At 32.1% G+C, this 16750-nt stretch overlaps 3 protein-coding genes across 4 annotated transcripts; 2 read left to right on the top strand and 1 right to left on the bottom strand.

The window, feature by feature from the left end:
* Positions 1-927: 927 nt before the first annotated feature.
* Positions 928-9553, bottom strand: LOC113394331 (uncharacterized). 2 transcript variants are annotated; one of them, XM_026631601.2, is made up of 4 exons: positions 8782-9553; positions 6784-6981; positions 5471-5671; positions 928-5217 (listed from the first exon to the last, which is right to left on the bottom strand). In XM_026631601.2, exons 1-4 carry the CDS (start codon positions 9301-9303, stop codon positions 4690-4692), a joined length of 1449 nt encoding a protein of 482 aa, XP_026487386.1. In that variant the 5' UTR covers positions 9304-9553; the 3' UTR covers positions 928-4689. The 2 variants fall into 2 exon arrangements, with proteins under 2 accessions (XP_026487386.1, XP_026487385.1); XM_026631600.2 differs by having other exon boundaries at positions 8665-9552.
* A 549-nt stretch (positions 9554-10102) lies between these two features.
* Positions 10103-11784, top strand: Rpn3 (Regulatory particle non-ATPase 3). The gene has a single exon (XM_026631602.2). The coding sequence runs from the start codon at positions 10235-10237 to the stop codon at positions 11720-11722; it is 1488 nt and encodes a 495-aa protein (XP_026487387.1). The 5' UTR covers positions 10103-10234; the 3' UTR covers positions 11723-11784.
* Positions 11785-11905: 121 nt separating this feature from the next.
* Positions 11906-14602, top strand: LOC113394333 (dynein axonemal assembly factor 6). The gene is made up of 3 exons (XM_026631603.2): positions 11906-12265; positions 12865-13067; positions 14312-14602. The coding sequence occupies exons 1-3, from the start codon at positions 12172-12174 to the stop codon at positions 14567-14569; spliced, it is 555 nt and encodes a 184-aa protein (XP_026487388.2). The 5' UTR covers positions 11906-12171; the 3' UTR covers positions 14570-14602.
* Positions 14603-16750: the final 2148 nt, after the last annotated feature.

Genomic DNA, 16750 nt, shown 5'->3' on the forward strand with positions numbered 1-16750 from the left:
GACATAATCGTGTTATTTCATTAATTTAGTATATAATGAATTATAGATATTGCGTATTTAAGTTTCAGGACGTACTATATATTCAATTTATTATTGTAAGGTGCAAACTGTATTTACTCACGAAGGCACCGCCTTCCGCGCTAAATCATTGTGGCGTGTATTAGTATGTGTGACGACGCATTAAATGTCGCAGTGTGCGTGAGACAAGACTAAAGACTGCAAAAAAATAGAAATTAAATTATAATTGTTAGTTATTTTATTAAAAATTCAAGAATTTAACGGAGCGGGCTCGCGAGTTAATAGATCTACAATGTGTGCCAATAAAGTAGGTAAGGTATACATGCCAAATATAAAGTGGTGGGAGTCTGATACCATGTTCATCAGTGGACTGCGATTAACTGAATTGTAATAAAAAGGAGTGAAATAGTTAACCATCTTAATATAACAACCAATTTATTTTTTATTATTAATAATGTAATGAGATTAATTTACAAATATTAAGGCGTTCATAAAGTTCCTCAAGAAAATGGAAGTTCATAATAAAAATATTATATTCGTACAGCTCGACTTTTTTACCATTTTTTATTACCTTCATTTTAAGTTATTTCTTCTGCATCGCAATGCAAACCTGTCCTTTTTACGAGAATTATATCTTACTATTACAATTCCAATGAACGTGCTTGAAATGCAAATTCAAACTAATTATGATTTATGAACGCGAACTTTTTTTTTCTAACCGTAAAAGGTACAACGGAGGTGCAAATATTTTTCTGTGCGATAGCACGTGATTGGTCGCATTTATCTGTTATTTACCGGTTTATTTTTAATGTACTAATATCAGACACAAATGTGCTGTTCACTATTGTCATAAATTCCCATCTTAAATTATAACCCAAGAACGAAGGACAATATGAAGGAAACTCAATAGAGATATTGGTTGTTTATTTCTCAGGAAGCAAATGATTCACAGCATTGGTGGGATACAAAGGTCTTATAAAATTGGGCCGAAACACTCGATTTCCTGAAATGCTGATCTTATTCTTTATTAGTAGATAATATAACATCATATTATAAGTACCCGAATACAAAATTGTGAGAAAACAACGTTATAAATACATCGCTGTAGAGCGTAGTAGAATTTATTTTATTTAGTAAGCGATTTTTTTTTTATTTTATATTAAACTACACACTTTACTAAATCACAATCGCTAATTATGTTAAAAATTATTTATCACATTTATAACATTCTGTACAAAGTAAAAAAATAATTTTATACTTCAACTAGTACAAAATTAATAATATAAGCTGCATTGCAACAATTACAGGACCTCGTGTAGTATCAATAGTTAGACCTAAAAAACATGAATTCTGTTATTGCACAATGTTAGACGCGAAACTTTAACCTTAGTCCACGCGCAACGAATATCAAAAAAAAAAATTACAGCCATTATTTTATACAATATGGACGGGATGCGTTTAAAAATTATTAGATACACTAATATAACAACACTTTATAATTATAGCAAAGAAAACAAGTCAAGTATTAGTTATCGTTATAGTTGTTATTACAGTATGCATGCTGAAGCAAGACTTGTATGAATATTGTAAAGTATTTTTCAGTATAACACAAAATGTTTACAAACCATAGAGTAATTTAGGGCATATTTTCTGAAAGTGCTTTTCAATGCAGATTATAAAACTAGTTACTTTACTTTTTCTGAGTTTGTCGATAACTTTTCCAAGGTTAAATAAAATATTTAATAATATAAAGTACCTCAGCAGTATTTTCCACTTTCCTGTATTTCATTAAATATTTTAATTCCGTCAACTTAAAGGACGTAGATAATATATAATAGTAACAATTTACAACGCAAAAAATATTAAAAACAAGAACTAATATTCCTTATCAATAAATTATAAATTCCGCAAAACGCGAAATAATGTTCCTTGAAAAATTATATGGCTATACATTGTAATGAACGATTCTTGTCTCCACGATGGGCGTGGATTAAGCGCTAAATTGAAAATAAATTGTGACATTTCACTGTATTTAGTCTTAATAACTCGACACTGATACTACAGAGGTTTGGTGATAAAGATACAAATGTTTATTTATTTCACTATGTTTAATCTATTTTATTTTGTTTTAAATATCATAATAAAATTGTTAAGATTAAATAACACAAGATTTACGTTATATGGACATACAACCTTCATAAGGAGTGATTTTTAGTAATCCTTGCCATTTAACTTAACCGAGTAACTCGCAAGGTTAAAAAAACGATTTATTTGATTGCGTTTATTTCTCAAACACTAGTGCTAATGATTATTATTATTATTATCAATTTATAAAATTAAACTACTATGTACATACATGTTTTATGAACATTCTCTTCAGTTATATTTTACACTTCAGAAGGCATATAGTACGATAACTACCGGATAATTTAACTATAATCGAAAGCTAAATGCAACATAGAACACGCAAAAACTTTGAATCAACCAATTGATATACAGAAAATATTGATCACTTAATAATCATTATTATAATCGGCCATTGAGACCCGCCCACCTATGCGTGTGACTCATTCGACTCGATTAAAAAAATATAATTATGCAAGAAAAAAAAAAACAATTATAGGTACAATCCTTCTAATTTCAACTATTCTTAAAAACGGGGATTTAAAAAAAATGCAAAATTGTGATTTGTGACAGTGATCATATAAAACAATCAAATACAATATACGGGTCACTCAAATTATTACAAATTAATTTACAAATATAATCAATCTCTAAATATATCAACTAATTATATAAACGAAAATATTTACAAAATATGATCACATCCAGCGACGTGTCATCTCTCTTACACATTTGTAATTATTTACAATGACTTCAATATAAACACTAATTTTATAACGTTAAGAGCATTTGCCATACCTTGAACTTGATCAGTTACCCCTTGTTCAATATATTTAAAATATTTCAAAATACAAACACGCGGGTACAGTCATTACGATAATTTATTATCATTCTGTCAGACCTAAGAATCTTTAGTGATAAATCCGTAGTTCTGATTTTAGAAACTCGCTATAACCAAAACTGTACAAACCCCATGACAAAGTTTTAAAAATTTTGGAAATACATTGCTAGTTCATTAATCAGTCTTGGGTCAAAGGAAACAATTCATTAGCATATATATTCAGTCAGATTATGAGTTTGAACTTTATATACAATAGCTTAATGCTTGCTTTACTAAAATATTACGTACACTGTTACGGAAGTGACATAAAAAATTACAGGGAATTCCATAAATATAATATATAGATCTTAATTTTAACTTAAATAATATTTCCAAATAATTTGTACTTAAGGAAATAAAGCCTTATTTACAATATGAGATTAATCTGAAAATTATCATTCGATTGTTTATAACTTGTTATATCAAACAAAACCATTCTTATTATGTTCAGTAGAATAGTTAAAGTGCATTTGTATTTTAGTCAAAATATACAACATCATATAAAATTATTTTAAATTATCACTCAAATTGTAGCAATGACTATGGCACTGTTTAGTAAGTCACTACGTATTTTATATAAAATCGAATTTAAAATATTAATTAAAGATATAATTTTTTTTTACTTTTTATTAACATTTTGTAAATGTTCTAAGAATATTACAATAGTAATTCTCCAAATAAATGGCAGAAAAAATCGTCTCAGCACCTGAGCGAATCTGACGAATTGCAACTCAGAGCATGCTTGAGTAGGATTTAGCAAGCCTCGAGCAATCAATTGAGGTGGGCCTAATATGGGAAATTTGCCTTTAATGTAATCATAACAGTTACTGTTCTGCAAAGTATGGTAGTAATACTTCTTGTCGATTTTGCTAGTTTCGAGGACCAGTTGTTCAGTTTATTGATTTCCTGTTATTCAAAAAACTCTGCGCTGTATATCGCCAGACGTGCGCGGGCCCTTATTCACTATTTTTACGGTACATCCATTATTTTATTTTAGTTAATACGGAATTCCCTCTAATTTATAGCAAATATGCCGAAACAATTAGTGTCAGATTTTCATAAGTGAACGTCACACTTTCAATTATACAGCTTGTATTAAATGTTGTAAATGTAATTAAAAAAACATATACGTCATTAAAAATAAATTGAATGAATTATTATTTTAAAACATTTTTGTACTTGTCGTTGTCGTATTAACTACTAATTGCACATTTAAAAATCGGAAATGGAAAATTTTAGAGTTGATAAATGGTTTTCAGTAAATCCAAAACAATATTTGCTTAATATGAAGAGACAATGAAAAAATGGAGTTACCCTTATTGGTCATAAAAAACTGCAGAATTGAAAGTGTGTAAATACTCAATGTCAAATTAATTCGACACTCTTTACTTTGATTAGGTCAGCCCAACAAGCGCAGTTTTACACTAAGGTCACACCTAATGAATACAAATCAATCTAAGATCGAAACCCTCTTAGTTTTTCATCGGGCCTCATACGCCGGACCGAATATCGAAGCACTAGGCTCAGGTCACAGAGGCGCAAACCCAATTTCGGATATCGGATCATCCGGCGGGGACGATCCGAAGAAAGATAAAGGGTATCCACGTCGGCTCACCTCCCCGTCCCGGCAGGGCCACGTCCTACCGGGCCGGGCGCTAAGCGATCTCCTACTTGTCACCGGCTTCCGGTGGAGGGGCGCCACCGAAATCTAACTGGTAACCACCAGCGCGAGTCATTTCTTCCATACTCGGTTCTTTACACTCATGGCCGGCGTGGCCCGCACCACCACAGTTCCAGCAAGATAGTTTAGGCGGCGCGTACAGTACGGGAACAAAACCAGCGAAAGGCGCCGCCGTGGCATACGGCGGCGGCTCCCCGTTGGCGAAAGGCGGAGGTGGAGGTCGATAGGCAGGTGGGGGCGTGGGATAGGGGTAGGGCCGCGTGTAGGGCAAGTAGGGCACGGGCGGCGCGGAGGGAGCGGGGCCGGGGGGCATGGAAGGTGTCGCACGGCGCGGCTGCGGCGCCGGCGTGCTGGGCGGTGACGACGCCGCACTGGAGCCACTATCTGACGAGGACCGAGGTTGTGGACAATAGGCTGCGCGTCTTCTAACGCCGTTTAGTTTTTCGAGTGATCGGTACTGATGATGCATGGCGGTTATCTCACGTAGTCTCTCCTCTCCGACATTATGCCGCATCTAAAAAAATATTTACATTATCTTATTTATTTTACGAATACTGCAAATCAACAATCACAATATTCGATTTAAAAAAAAAAAACAAATTGAATACCCAGTTACAAATGTTGAAAACAAAAGATCTTTGTAATGCTATTCAGTCAAAATAATGTCAAATATAATTGTTAGCAATAAAACCCAGCTTTTAAAATATATTTAAATATAATCTTTAATAGATGAACATTTACATCCTAAATTAATATAATACACCGACCTCAGAAACAGTAAGGTTGTCGAAAGTGGCTGCGAGGTGCGGTAACGTCTCCGGCGGCGGTAGGGGCACAAGTGGCGGGGAGCGGTCACGTGACAGGCGCCGACGCGAGCGCGGGGACGCGGCGCGACTGTCACCCGGCGACGACATCAAAGGCGACGCTGGAGCGCCTGCACCACCCGGTCCAGCTTGATAGTTTAAAACCTGAAAATATTATTTTGCATTGGTTCTTCCAATTTCAAGATTTTTTTTCGACATTTTTTGAAATCAAGGCTGTGGTAGGTCACTGGAGTGAATACTAATACAAAGAAAGACATATCTAGAAATAAAAAAGTAAATATCAACTTTATGATGTACCTTAGGCAGCAAATTTATCAGCCCTCATTCATATGTAATGTCAGGTACGTGTCATTTTTATAGAGTATACATATACTCTATTCCAATCATAAGAGAAGAAAAGCCAAATGAACAACATTTGATAGTAAATTGACGCGATATTCGCTATGGATTTACGAAAAAATTGCGTTTTGAACGTAGACGAAACTGTTATAGGAATTTTGGAAGTAAAATCAAAGTGGAGATAACTGATACTGCTGAGGTACTTTATATTGTTAGCTGAGTTATTAGCAAACTACGTAAATCTAAGGTTTGTTTATCTTTTCCTAATTCCAGTTGGAATAGGCTATAGAAGATTTTTATATTAAGCAACTTTGTTGTAACTAGACACTAGATGGCGCTGCAACCTATACATACATTACTATTCTACTACTCTACTCTACTGATCTCCAAGACTATTGGTATATATATGTTACAGTAAATATGATTAAATGAAAATTTTAAATAATAATTTAGTACTTGACAATTCCCAATATTCAAGATAAAAGACCCCATAAGTATTGATAATTACACCTTGCTTTTGGTAAAAAATAATAAATTTTCAAAAATAATAGCAATTGTAACTTTTCTTTGTTATAATTTTGAGTTACAAAAACATTTCTATCAACAAAAAAAATAACTATGAATAATACATATTGTTATTAATATTTACCACATTAATTACATTTACCACAATATGGGCAGAACAATGCTTGCCTAGGTTTTGCCTGTGGAATGTACAATTGCTAATTTTAGTAATACTAAGAGCACTACATTTAATCTATTTAAAAATATAAATAAAGCTAGTCTAATTACTACACATAGATCCTTATTTATTCAGTATCATGACTTTATAGGTAATATCAAAGTTAGAGAATATGAAAACAACAATAATATTATTCTTATATAACTAACTATAAAGTAATAAAATAATTACACACCTCTAAAGGTTGATTGAGTGGTGAGACTATGATGTTAGCAGGCCATGTGTGTTGACCTAAGAAGTCCCCAACATTGTACTGTGGAATTGGCAACCCAGGAGGAGGATGAGGCACTTCACCCAATATTGGCACCAAGTTTGCCGCACCACTTAACACTGGAGGAGAGCTCAGTTCTGCAACACCATCTGATGTGGGAGGCTGAAATCATATCATAAAATATTTAAACTAATTACTATGATTTCAATATGAATTCTGTAATAATTAAAATTTTAATTTAATACCACTTTATAATAATTATTATATATTATTTGCAAAGGCAGTAATTAATAGGCAGAGGCAGGCAATTCACTCATCGATTTTCTGTTGCCCTATGCAGAAAACAGTCCAGAATTATTAAAACTTAACAGTATTGGTAATTTTTTAACAAAATCCTGGGTAGGATGGGGTTCAGATATTTTAAACTGGAATTTTATACTTTTTTTTAATAAACTATATTAGAAAATAGGTATAAAACTAGTACTTTGTTATCAAACTGTCAAAAATAACATTATTCATAAAAGTTGCCTATATCTTTCTTTGGAGCTTGCTTCATACCAAATTTCTTAAAATGATCATGATCATCATCATCGGTACAATGGTTTAGCCATGAAATAGCACCAGACAGACAGAGTTACTTTCGCATTTATAATATTAGTATAGATAATATAAAATTATCATGAAAAAGGAAACAATTTACATTTCTAATATAAAACAAATTTTGACTTATTAGATGATAGGACCCTAAAAATATGATTATTATATTTTTATTTATATTACTTTATATTTAGTACTCATTATCAAATTATTTATTATCAGATTATTAATTATATGAGATAAATGATATTTGAAACTAGTTAAAAAGGGCCTACTTCAATGTTTTAAGATAATGAAATTGTACAAAATATAAACAATGGTTTATAGGCCAAGGAATGTAACATCTTGAGGTTAAAAATTTACATACTAACTAAACAAAGGAATGATGGAGCACGCACTATATATTGGGTCAGTGCTGTATTATATGCGGTGCAACATTTCGCCATCCATGCCATGATTAAGTTCATAATATTTTGTGATAACATGATTGTAATATTATAGAGATCTCAATACTTTTTGGGGCAATTAGTGCCTATAGAGATTATAAAAATTACTTATCTATCATATCTAGTGTACTTACTATCCCTGAAATGTAGATGCAATTTAAGATAGTTCTAAAATTATTATATATTCAATTTATTCTTGTAACATAACAAATCAAAAGTGTTTTATGTGAGAAAATTATTAAATGTTTGAAAGAATACATACTACTAACTTTAGAAAATACACAGTAAAACAATAATGTAAACATATTGTTAGTTATCTATCTTAAATGAAAATAAATAGATAATGTATGTAAAGATCAGATATTTTCTCTAAAATATAATAATTATATAAAATAATATTAATAATTTTGACATTTATATACATATAATTTGATTTTTTCATCATTATTTTACATAAATGCTTAAAAACAAAATTATGAAGGATTTTCATTTAATTATCACTATTACCTTACTTTTAAAGGAATTGAATATGAATCTTATTGTCTTACAATTAGACAATATCGATAAAACAAAATCATTCACACAAAATAGGACAATTATATGCTATAATTTCATTCATAAGAGAAATTTTAGTAATGACATGCAATAATATGTAAGTTTAATTTGAAATATATAATTATTACATACCATGTAGTTAATATATGATAATAAATATGTTTAAATGCAGCTATATGATAAAAAGCAAATGTTTACTGAAAACTGTACTTGGTGATGCATATGGATAATGAACATTGAAACTGACCTGCACGCCAGGTGTCTTAACAAACATGATACCAGGCTGTGGCACCAAGCTAGACAAATTAGGCGGTGGAACTGACATATTTGCAGTGATACTAGACTGAGTATGGCAACCACTCACGGGAGCTAAATTTATATTATGATCTTGCTGTTCTTGGTACTGTATCCGCTGATCTTCCAATTTCAGCTTTTCCAGTATCTCACCAAAGTGTGACTTCTGATCAAATGTAAAAGCTGGATGATGCAGTGCCATTGTATATAAAAGAAGTATTTCTTCGAGCAGATCCCCATATAAGCCTTTCAGTAGACCACTCTGCTCTAAGCTGACCATTGCATTGTACAATGTGGTGGCACAAGCGAAATTACACGACCGTAAAAGTGAAACATATAAAGCCATTTTCCGCCGCGTCCTAGAGTCTGTGTCTGCTCCTCCGATATCTGCCGCGAGATCTGTTGGATTATTTGCCCTTAGTTCCGCACCACGCAACTCCTGAAAATCCCGCTTACCGAGCTCTTCAAGATACGTGCCAATAAAGCGTAATTCAAATGGCAAGCACATATTTAGTAATGTACACATTGCATCTATGCGTTTATAGCTTTCCAATTCTTTAAACCATGATACCACGTCCTCTTTGCAAACCATTTCCAGAACACATTGAAATTTTATGAAAAGAATTAACCGGTCCCCTGCGGCCGTAGCGCCTCCGTAGTTTATGATTTTTGGCACACACGTTTTTTGTGATGTGATGGTTGTAATCCAAAAAAATTAAAGTGTAACATTAGTAATTAAAACTATTAGAAGCTTTTTATCACTATTTCCTTAGTACAGTATATTGGTTAAGCAACTACGAGCATTGCTAGTAGTTTTGTCTTTTCTATACTCTATGGGATAAAGGAGGATAGACAAATATAAAGATTCTATACACCGTACAAATTCCAATTGTATTTATGATTTTATACATGACTTAATTTATAACAAAATAAATGAATATTTATAAAAAAAACATGATATTCCAGCGCGATAATATTTATTTAAAAGAATATAACTTTACTTTTGTGTGTCACTTGTATCGCTAATTACGAAAATTTTAAATTAAAAGATTGTAAAACAAAACAAAAAAGCAGTAAAAAAATTATTTAGAATTTAATAATAGTGCCTCTCAATCCACAAAAAATGCCATAATTATCGAAATTTTGTAACTCCATTGGACATTAGATAAAATTAATATTAAAACTAACTTACGAGCTATGTGAAATTAAAAAAAGTATATATATAGGTATAAACTACCACTTACATGATTATTATTATTTAATTTAATGCCTCTTTTTTATTTTAAAGTAATTCAGTAGTTAGATTGTAATATTAAAAATAATGTGTAACTTCATTTTATTTTGTTTACTTAAACACTTTTCGTTTTAATATCTGTTGTATTATATATTTCCGAACGCTTCAAGTTACTCGGCATATTTTTGACATAACATGAATAAGAGAAATTGAAGCGTTGTGTTACGAATACGAAGAAATTTTGAGTTATCAAAAGATACAACAGTAAATTGTTGCTTTAAATGCAATAATGGCTCCCGTAGAACAAGATGTAGAAATGAAGAACGTAGATAGTCCAGCCGCTGCTAGCGATGTTGAAACTACTGAGGTAAAAAAAGATGCTGATGTTCTCGCTGTTCAAGATTTAAGAGAACATGTAAGACAAATTGATAAAGCAGTGTCGTCAAAAGAACCACGATTTGCTATGCGCGTACTAAGATCACTTCCAAGTACTAGACGGAAACTAAATGGCAATGTACTTCGTGCGATTTTAAACCAACTTTATCCTGCAAGTTCTGAAAAAGAAACCTTAATCGCTTTTGTAGAAAACCCGTTGCCTGGTGCAGTGGAGATTGAAGCCCCGCGCTCTAGAAGTGCTCCTAAGACCCCAGCTCCAGAAGTAGATGTGTATATACATCTGTTAGTTTTACTTCGTTTATTGGACACGAATAAACTAGAAGAAGCAGTTGAATGTTCGCAACAATTAATGAATAAAGTAACAGCTCAGAATCGAAGAACCTTAGACTTAATTGCTGCTAAGTGCTATTTTTATCATTCAAGAGTTTTCGAGCTTACCAATAAGCTGGACCTTATTAGGGGCCTATTGCATGCTCGCTTGCGTACTTCTACCTTACGTAGTGATTTTGAAGGCCAAGCAGTTTTAATAAACTGTCTTTTGCGTAATTACCTCCATTATGCACTGTATGATCAAGCAGATAAATTGGTGAGTAAATCAGTTTTTCCTGAAAATGCCAGTAACAATGAATGGGCAAGATTTTTGTACTATCTTGGCAGAATCAAGGCAGCTAGATTAGAATACAGTGATGCACATAAGCACTTAGTTCAAGCTCTACGTAAAGCCCCTCAAACCGCAGCAGTTGGATTCCGTCAGACTGTGCAGAAATTGGCCATTGTTGTAGAGTTATTGTTGGGTGATATACCAGAGCGTGCTATATTCCGCCAAGCTCCACTAAGAAAAGCATTGGCACCATACTTCCAACTTACTCAAGCAGTTCGTTTAGGAAACTTGCAAAGATTTGGAGAAGTTTTGGAGAATTTTGGGCCCCAGTTCCGCAGTGATCACACATTTACTTTGATTCTACGTCTCAGACAGAATGTGATCAAAACTGCCATTCGGTCCATAGGATTGTCTTATTCAAGAATTTCACCTAAGGATATTGCTAGAAAGTTAGGCTTGGATTCTGCTGAAGATGCAGAATTCATTGTAGCTAAAGCTATACGGGATGGTGTTATTGAAGCCACCCTTGACCCCGAAAAGGGATACATGAGTAACAAAGAAAGCTCCGATATCTACTGTACAAGAGAACCTCAGCTAGCTTTCCATCAACGTATTTCATTCTGTCTTGAATTACATAATCAAAGTGTTAAAGCTATGAGATATCCACCTAAATCCTATGGCAAGGAATTGGAGAGTGCCGAAGAGAGAAGGGAACGTGAACAGCAGGATCTCGAATTGGCTAAAGAAATGGCAGAGGAAGATGATGATGGTTTCCCTTAAATTATGAAATTCATTTTGTTTGTTACATGTAGTCTTCTGTAATAAAATCTATAACATATTAACTTTAATTATTTTTTTAATAGTATGTCTGAATTTTTTTTATACTTATTACTCAATTTGAATATTCAAGTCCACAAAAAGGAATTTATAGTAACAATAAAAAGTACAAATTAAAAAGCATTTTATTTAGTTATCAATAAAAGTCAGGATAAATTAAAGAATTTGAATTTTAAATAATTATGAACTATTTATACACATTTTGCATATTTATAATTTATATATAATTTTTTTTTTCATACAGATTTACAAAATTGACCATAGCCAAAATACTGATGTATCTTAGCAACCATTATGTTATTGTTTATTCAATAATTTCTGTTCAATAGTGATTTAAAGGTGAAAAGGAGTCCATTTCGGTTTAAATTATTTCATCTTTTAAAGTATTAAGAATGGAGTTTACTGTTTCTAACATAGAAAAATTAGCTGGCTTACTAACACCACCTGAACCAGATGTTTTACAAGGCGATGACCTACCTAAAACAAGTAAGCTACCTAATATTATATTATAATAATATTTTATATACCTATATCAATATTGCAATCCAAATCTAAATTGCAAAAGTTTCAAGTAGAATAATATAAATTGAATAACATGGCAAGAAATTTAAAATGAAATCTGTAATTTCTGAAAAAAGACTGCACATACCAAATAAATACCTAGTGATTAATTATTTTTGTAATATACAATCTCATATATAATATGAATATAATTAAAAGGCTTGTAATTAATAACTTAAATTTAGTGATATGCAAAGACATCTTTCAGCCATGGAGCCAATAGAAATTCATACAGATTTTTCTCAAAACGGATAATATTACTTCACTATATAATGTTTTAGATATAAATTTATAACATCAGCTGTAATAAACTTATTACTTATATTCGATAAATTAGGTTCATCAGAAAATAAAAGTAGGTATACTATAATATATAATAATCTATTATCATACGGTAAATAAAAACAAGTAGGTTATTTTAGTATTTTTATTTAGTTTGATCTACTTTTACAATTGTTATATTAAAAATAATATGATATGTATTTTCCTCCAAATTATATACATACCTTTCAAATAATTTACAGCCGATTATGAAATCACAACTTCAAGAGATAATAAAAAATCTGAGACAGCGAAAACTTATAAGACCATTGAAGAATATGAGACCCAACAAGCTGAAGACGCGGATTTGATCGGTACAACTGGATTAAGAGTAGAAGACCGAAAGGCACCCGCCTATACTATGAATTACCAACAATCTGTTAGCGCTGAAGATGTGTTTTTACAGGTAAATAATGTGACTTGAATGTTATTGAAGTTTGGCCTTATAGTAGAATTATTGGAGGTATTGAATGACTCCGGGTGTCTATTTGGATAGCTTATAAAGCTGATCTTGATGTCATGAGTTTAAATAGTATTTAACGCAAATCGGGTTTTAATAGTAACAAATCTTTTTTTTTTTTTACTTAGTTTATTTATCAATTTATCAATGTATCTTAAGTTACAAATAGGATAACGAAAAAATTACAATTCTTGTCGGACTAGTATAATACATTACCTGTTTTCTTGTAGGACATTGTTTTATTTGGGCAGAGAACACACTAACCTATTTTGTAATAATTTTGTCCTACAGTTACTAATGAGAATGAGAGTCTTGTGGTATTAACAATTTCTGAGCGTAAGATAACACGTACCACGCGTTTTGTAGGACAATGTGACTATTAAATTCTATAGGTATGAACTAAGTAAAAAAAAACAGTTGGTTAGTAATCATTTTTGATGATTCGTTATCGATACATATTGGAAGGAGAGGACTCTTTGATCAAACTAGACATTTCGTAGGACAAATATTTTTTCAAATAATTTAGATAATTATTTTGAGATTTAACAGAAAAAAAAACAGTTAGTAATAATTTTTTAAGAATCATCACATCGACATATTTTTCATTTAAATAGCTAACAAGCTACCACAATCGAAAGTTTTCGTACAGGAAATTGTTGGGCGTCTCATCACAATGAAATGAAGTCAAAGATTTTAAATCTTTGAATGAAGCTACTCACGAAAAATTAGCTTGATAGTAATCAAGTGCAAAACTGGAATACTATAGTTAATAACTAAAAAAATAGATCGATTTAAGTAATTAATTCCGGTCACAAAAAGTTCTATTGAAAAGATCGCCAATTTAGTAACTAATGAGATAACAAAAGATTTAGTAACTCGTCTTATTTTGCAACTCTATTTGTACAAAATAAAATTAATATTACTGACATTTTATTTTTAAGTGTCAGTGTACTACTATTTCTTTATAATTTGCAATTTTGATCAGTAGGTACCTATATAAAATTATTTTAAAGATTCATAATTATATTATGTAGGTATATTAAATTAGAAGATGATTTAAACGTACGTGAAAAAAACACGCGAAGATTGCGCAGTTGCGGTAAGATGAATCAGATATAAAATAATATTAAAATATTCTTAATTATTTAAGATATTTACAAAAATTTAGGATTTCATTTTATTTGTTACAGATGGGTCCAAAAACACCGTCTTCAGCCAGTTGCGAGAATTTAATCGTTAGAGTCGTAATGACAGGAGATAAAAAAGAAAACATTGATTTATCCGTTGATACGAATAGTGTCACTATAGCATCATCTCGCTACTATTTGAAACTACCGTTGCCTCACGAAATTAATCCTGACACGTCAAAAGCAAATTGGGACAGTGCTGAAGAGTCACTGGTGTTGACGCTGAAGTTAAATAGAGAATTTGATTTCGTTAATTTCTAAAGCTTTCTGAGATTTAATTAAATGATAAAGGAACATTGACTTTTATTTCTATCAGATTAGATTATGCACCTTTCGTAAATTATAATGACGTCCAAATAAAGTCGCAGTAATTTGTTTCATTGGCTAATAGATAACAGTCGGTTATTAAGAGTAATCACCGTTCAAGCTGGCGCCAAGGCGTCAATTTATAGTAAACTGAATATTATTCAATGTCGATTTTAATTGAATATGTACTTGGTACGAGAATACTAATAGATATATTCATAATAACTATTAGTTCATTTGGTTTTATTACTTTGTGCGAACCCGAACGATTTTGTATGAATATGTTGAAATTCGCATTCATCAAGGGATTGCATAGAACATACGACTGAAATTTTTAAAAATAGTAAAGCAAAAATCTGAACACCGTATTTGTAAAGAAAAGTAAAATAAGTCTGATGACTGGTACTTCTCATAGTGAAAATAAATTTAATAATTGAATTACAATTGTGATCTTTTATCTAATGTTTCGCTCACTTAATATGTAGTGTTACCATATCCTGATAAGACTGCATTCATCTGCTAATGCACTTTTGAGGTAATATTTAAGACATCCAGTATCTTTTAGTATTTGCCTACCTTGTCTTACTTTATCTCAAACATACTGCTCTATCGGGTTTAATTTTGATGAGCACATTATCCACCTCAAAACTTTGATTTCAAGATCTTTAAGGAAAATATAATGGCTGTGTAGGGCCGAGGGTTAACCTATTACGACATTTATACGTTAACGGGTGCAATGCTGAAACTAAATATCATAACAGCGATAAGCGACTTTGTTTTATACTATGTAATGATTATTACAATAAGCCTCTAGCCTCAATTATGCCTTAATATTGTATATGTACATATATGCATATATGTGACGGCGACTGCGATAGATCAGCGGCACGCCCGTCATCGGTATGAGCTTCTGGTACAGGGTTCATGGCGTAGGTCTCAGGCAATTAACCACGACGATACAATATGACAATTCTCGTACTTTATGTAGGTAATCAGCAATCACAAATTATAAAGTAGGTATATTATAACTATCCGAGTTGCGTGAACCAACGATCCCGTTTGGAAGGCCCGAACTGTATCGCTCTCTATAATCATATTTAGCTTCCGACTCATCGCTCTCGAAATTTTTAAAATAATTATTAAATAAATTTTTAAAAATTAGTCGTATAATTAATATTAATTATTTTTAACTGCAGGTATTACAGTGTTTAATGATTCGGCTCTGACTAGGCATTAGGTATCTACTACCTACATAATAGTTATGATCTTTAATGGTAGGAATATAACAATTATTAAAAAATAGTAAAATTGTCCAAGTCTAAATATTTATATTATTATATTTCATAGTACGCCAGAGGAGTATATTAGAGTAAAGCCTCTAGCGTCTGGTATCGGCTTGCCCGCGTGGAACGGGGAGAGACAGATCCTAGTTCGCGAGATTGGCCTCACATTCTGACTGCGAGCATTCGTGATGATATATTCGGAGATGCTCCGTAGGGAATCGGTGTGTAATATTCGTGGTATGAAAGGAGACCATGGCATGGCAACGAGAAAGTGCTGATCCCACTCGCCGGTACCACGATGAAGTCGTCTTCTCGGCCCTCCTATAGCCCTGAAGCCTGGGACTAGGGCCCTAGCGAGAAGTATGGGGAGCAATATTACCTTCGCCCCTTGAGCAGAGAGCTTCAAGCCACGAGCGGAGCTCAGCAGGGGAGGAGCCGCGGATGCGTTATATCGAATCGATCCTGCAGTTTCACTGATCCGCTTCGAAGATGGCCATCGTAGTGGTTTTAGTGGATAAATATCCCACTACGGTGTTTTCCTAAGGGCTGTAACAATAATAAGTAGGTATATAGAGTAATTAGTAGTTAATCAAGACGGTAACTTTATAGTGATAACAATACATATAATACAATTACATACTTGGTACCTAATTAATTTTATTCCCACTATCGTAATCTTAAGAACCGTGCAATAGTAATTTTTTTGTTGTCTTTTTTAATAATATAGAAAATCTTTATACATATACTAACGTTAAACTTACCGCGGTTTTGTTTATCCTTTTAAATTACGGCTAATACCTAAATTATTAAAAAAAAAAACGAACACTATGCAGGATCCTATGAAAGTATTTTT

The sequence above is a fragment of the Vanessa tameamea genome, chromosome 4, assembly GCF_037043105.1.
Source record: "Vanessa tameamea isolate UH-Manoa-2023 chromosome 4, ilVanTame1 primary haplotype, whole genome shotgun sequence".
Classification (NCBI taxonomy): domain Eukaryota; kingdom Metazoa; phylum Arthropoda; class Insecta; order Lepidoptera; family Nymphalidae; genus Vanessa; species Vanessa tameamea.

Bases quoted from the DNA above. Each gene is read 5' to 3' on its own strand.
- LOC113394331 (XM_026631600.2), bottom strand. From the start codon at position 9,303: ATGGTTTGCAAAGAGGACGTGGTATCATGGTTTAAAGAATTGGAAAGC. The intron at 6,982-8,664 runs GTCAGTTTCAAT...ATATGATTTCAG, and splicing joins TTAAGACACCTGGCGTGCAG to CCTCCCACATCAGATGGTGT. The intron at 5,672-6,783 runs GTGTGTAATTAT...TAATATTTTCAG, and splicing joins CACTCAATCAACCTTTAGAG to GTTTTAAACTATCAAGCTGG.
- Rpn3 (XM_026631602.2), top strand. From the start codon at position 10,235: ATGGCTCCCGTAGAACAAGATGTAGAAATGAAGAACGTAGATAGTCCA.
- LOC113394333 (XM_026631603.2), top strand. From the start codon at position 12,172: ATGGAGTTTACTGTTTCTAACATAGAAAAATTAGCTGGCTTACTAACA. The intron at 12,266-12,864 runs GTAAGCTACCTA...AATAATTTACAG, and splicing joins CGATGACCTACCTAAAACAA to CCGATTATGAAATCACAACT. The intron at 13,068-14,311 runs GTAAATAATGTG...TATTTGTTACAG, and splicing joins CTGAAGATGTGTTTTTACAG to ATGGGTCCAAAAACACCGTC.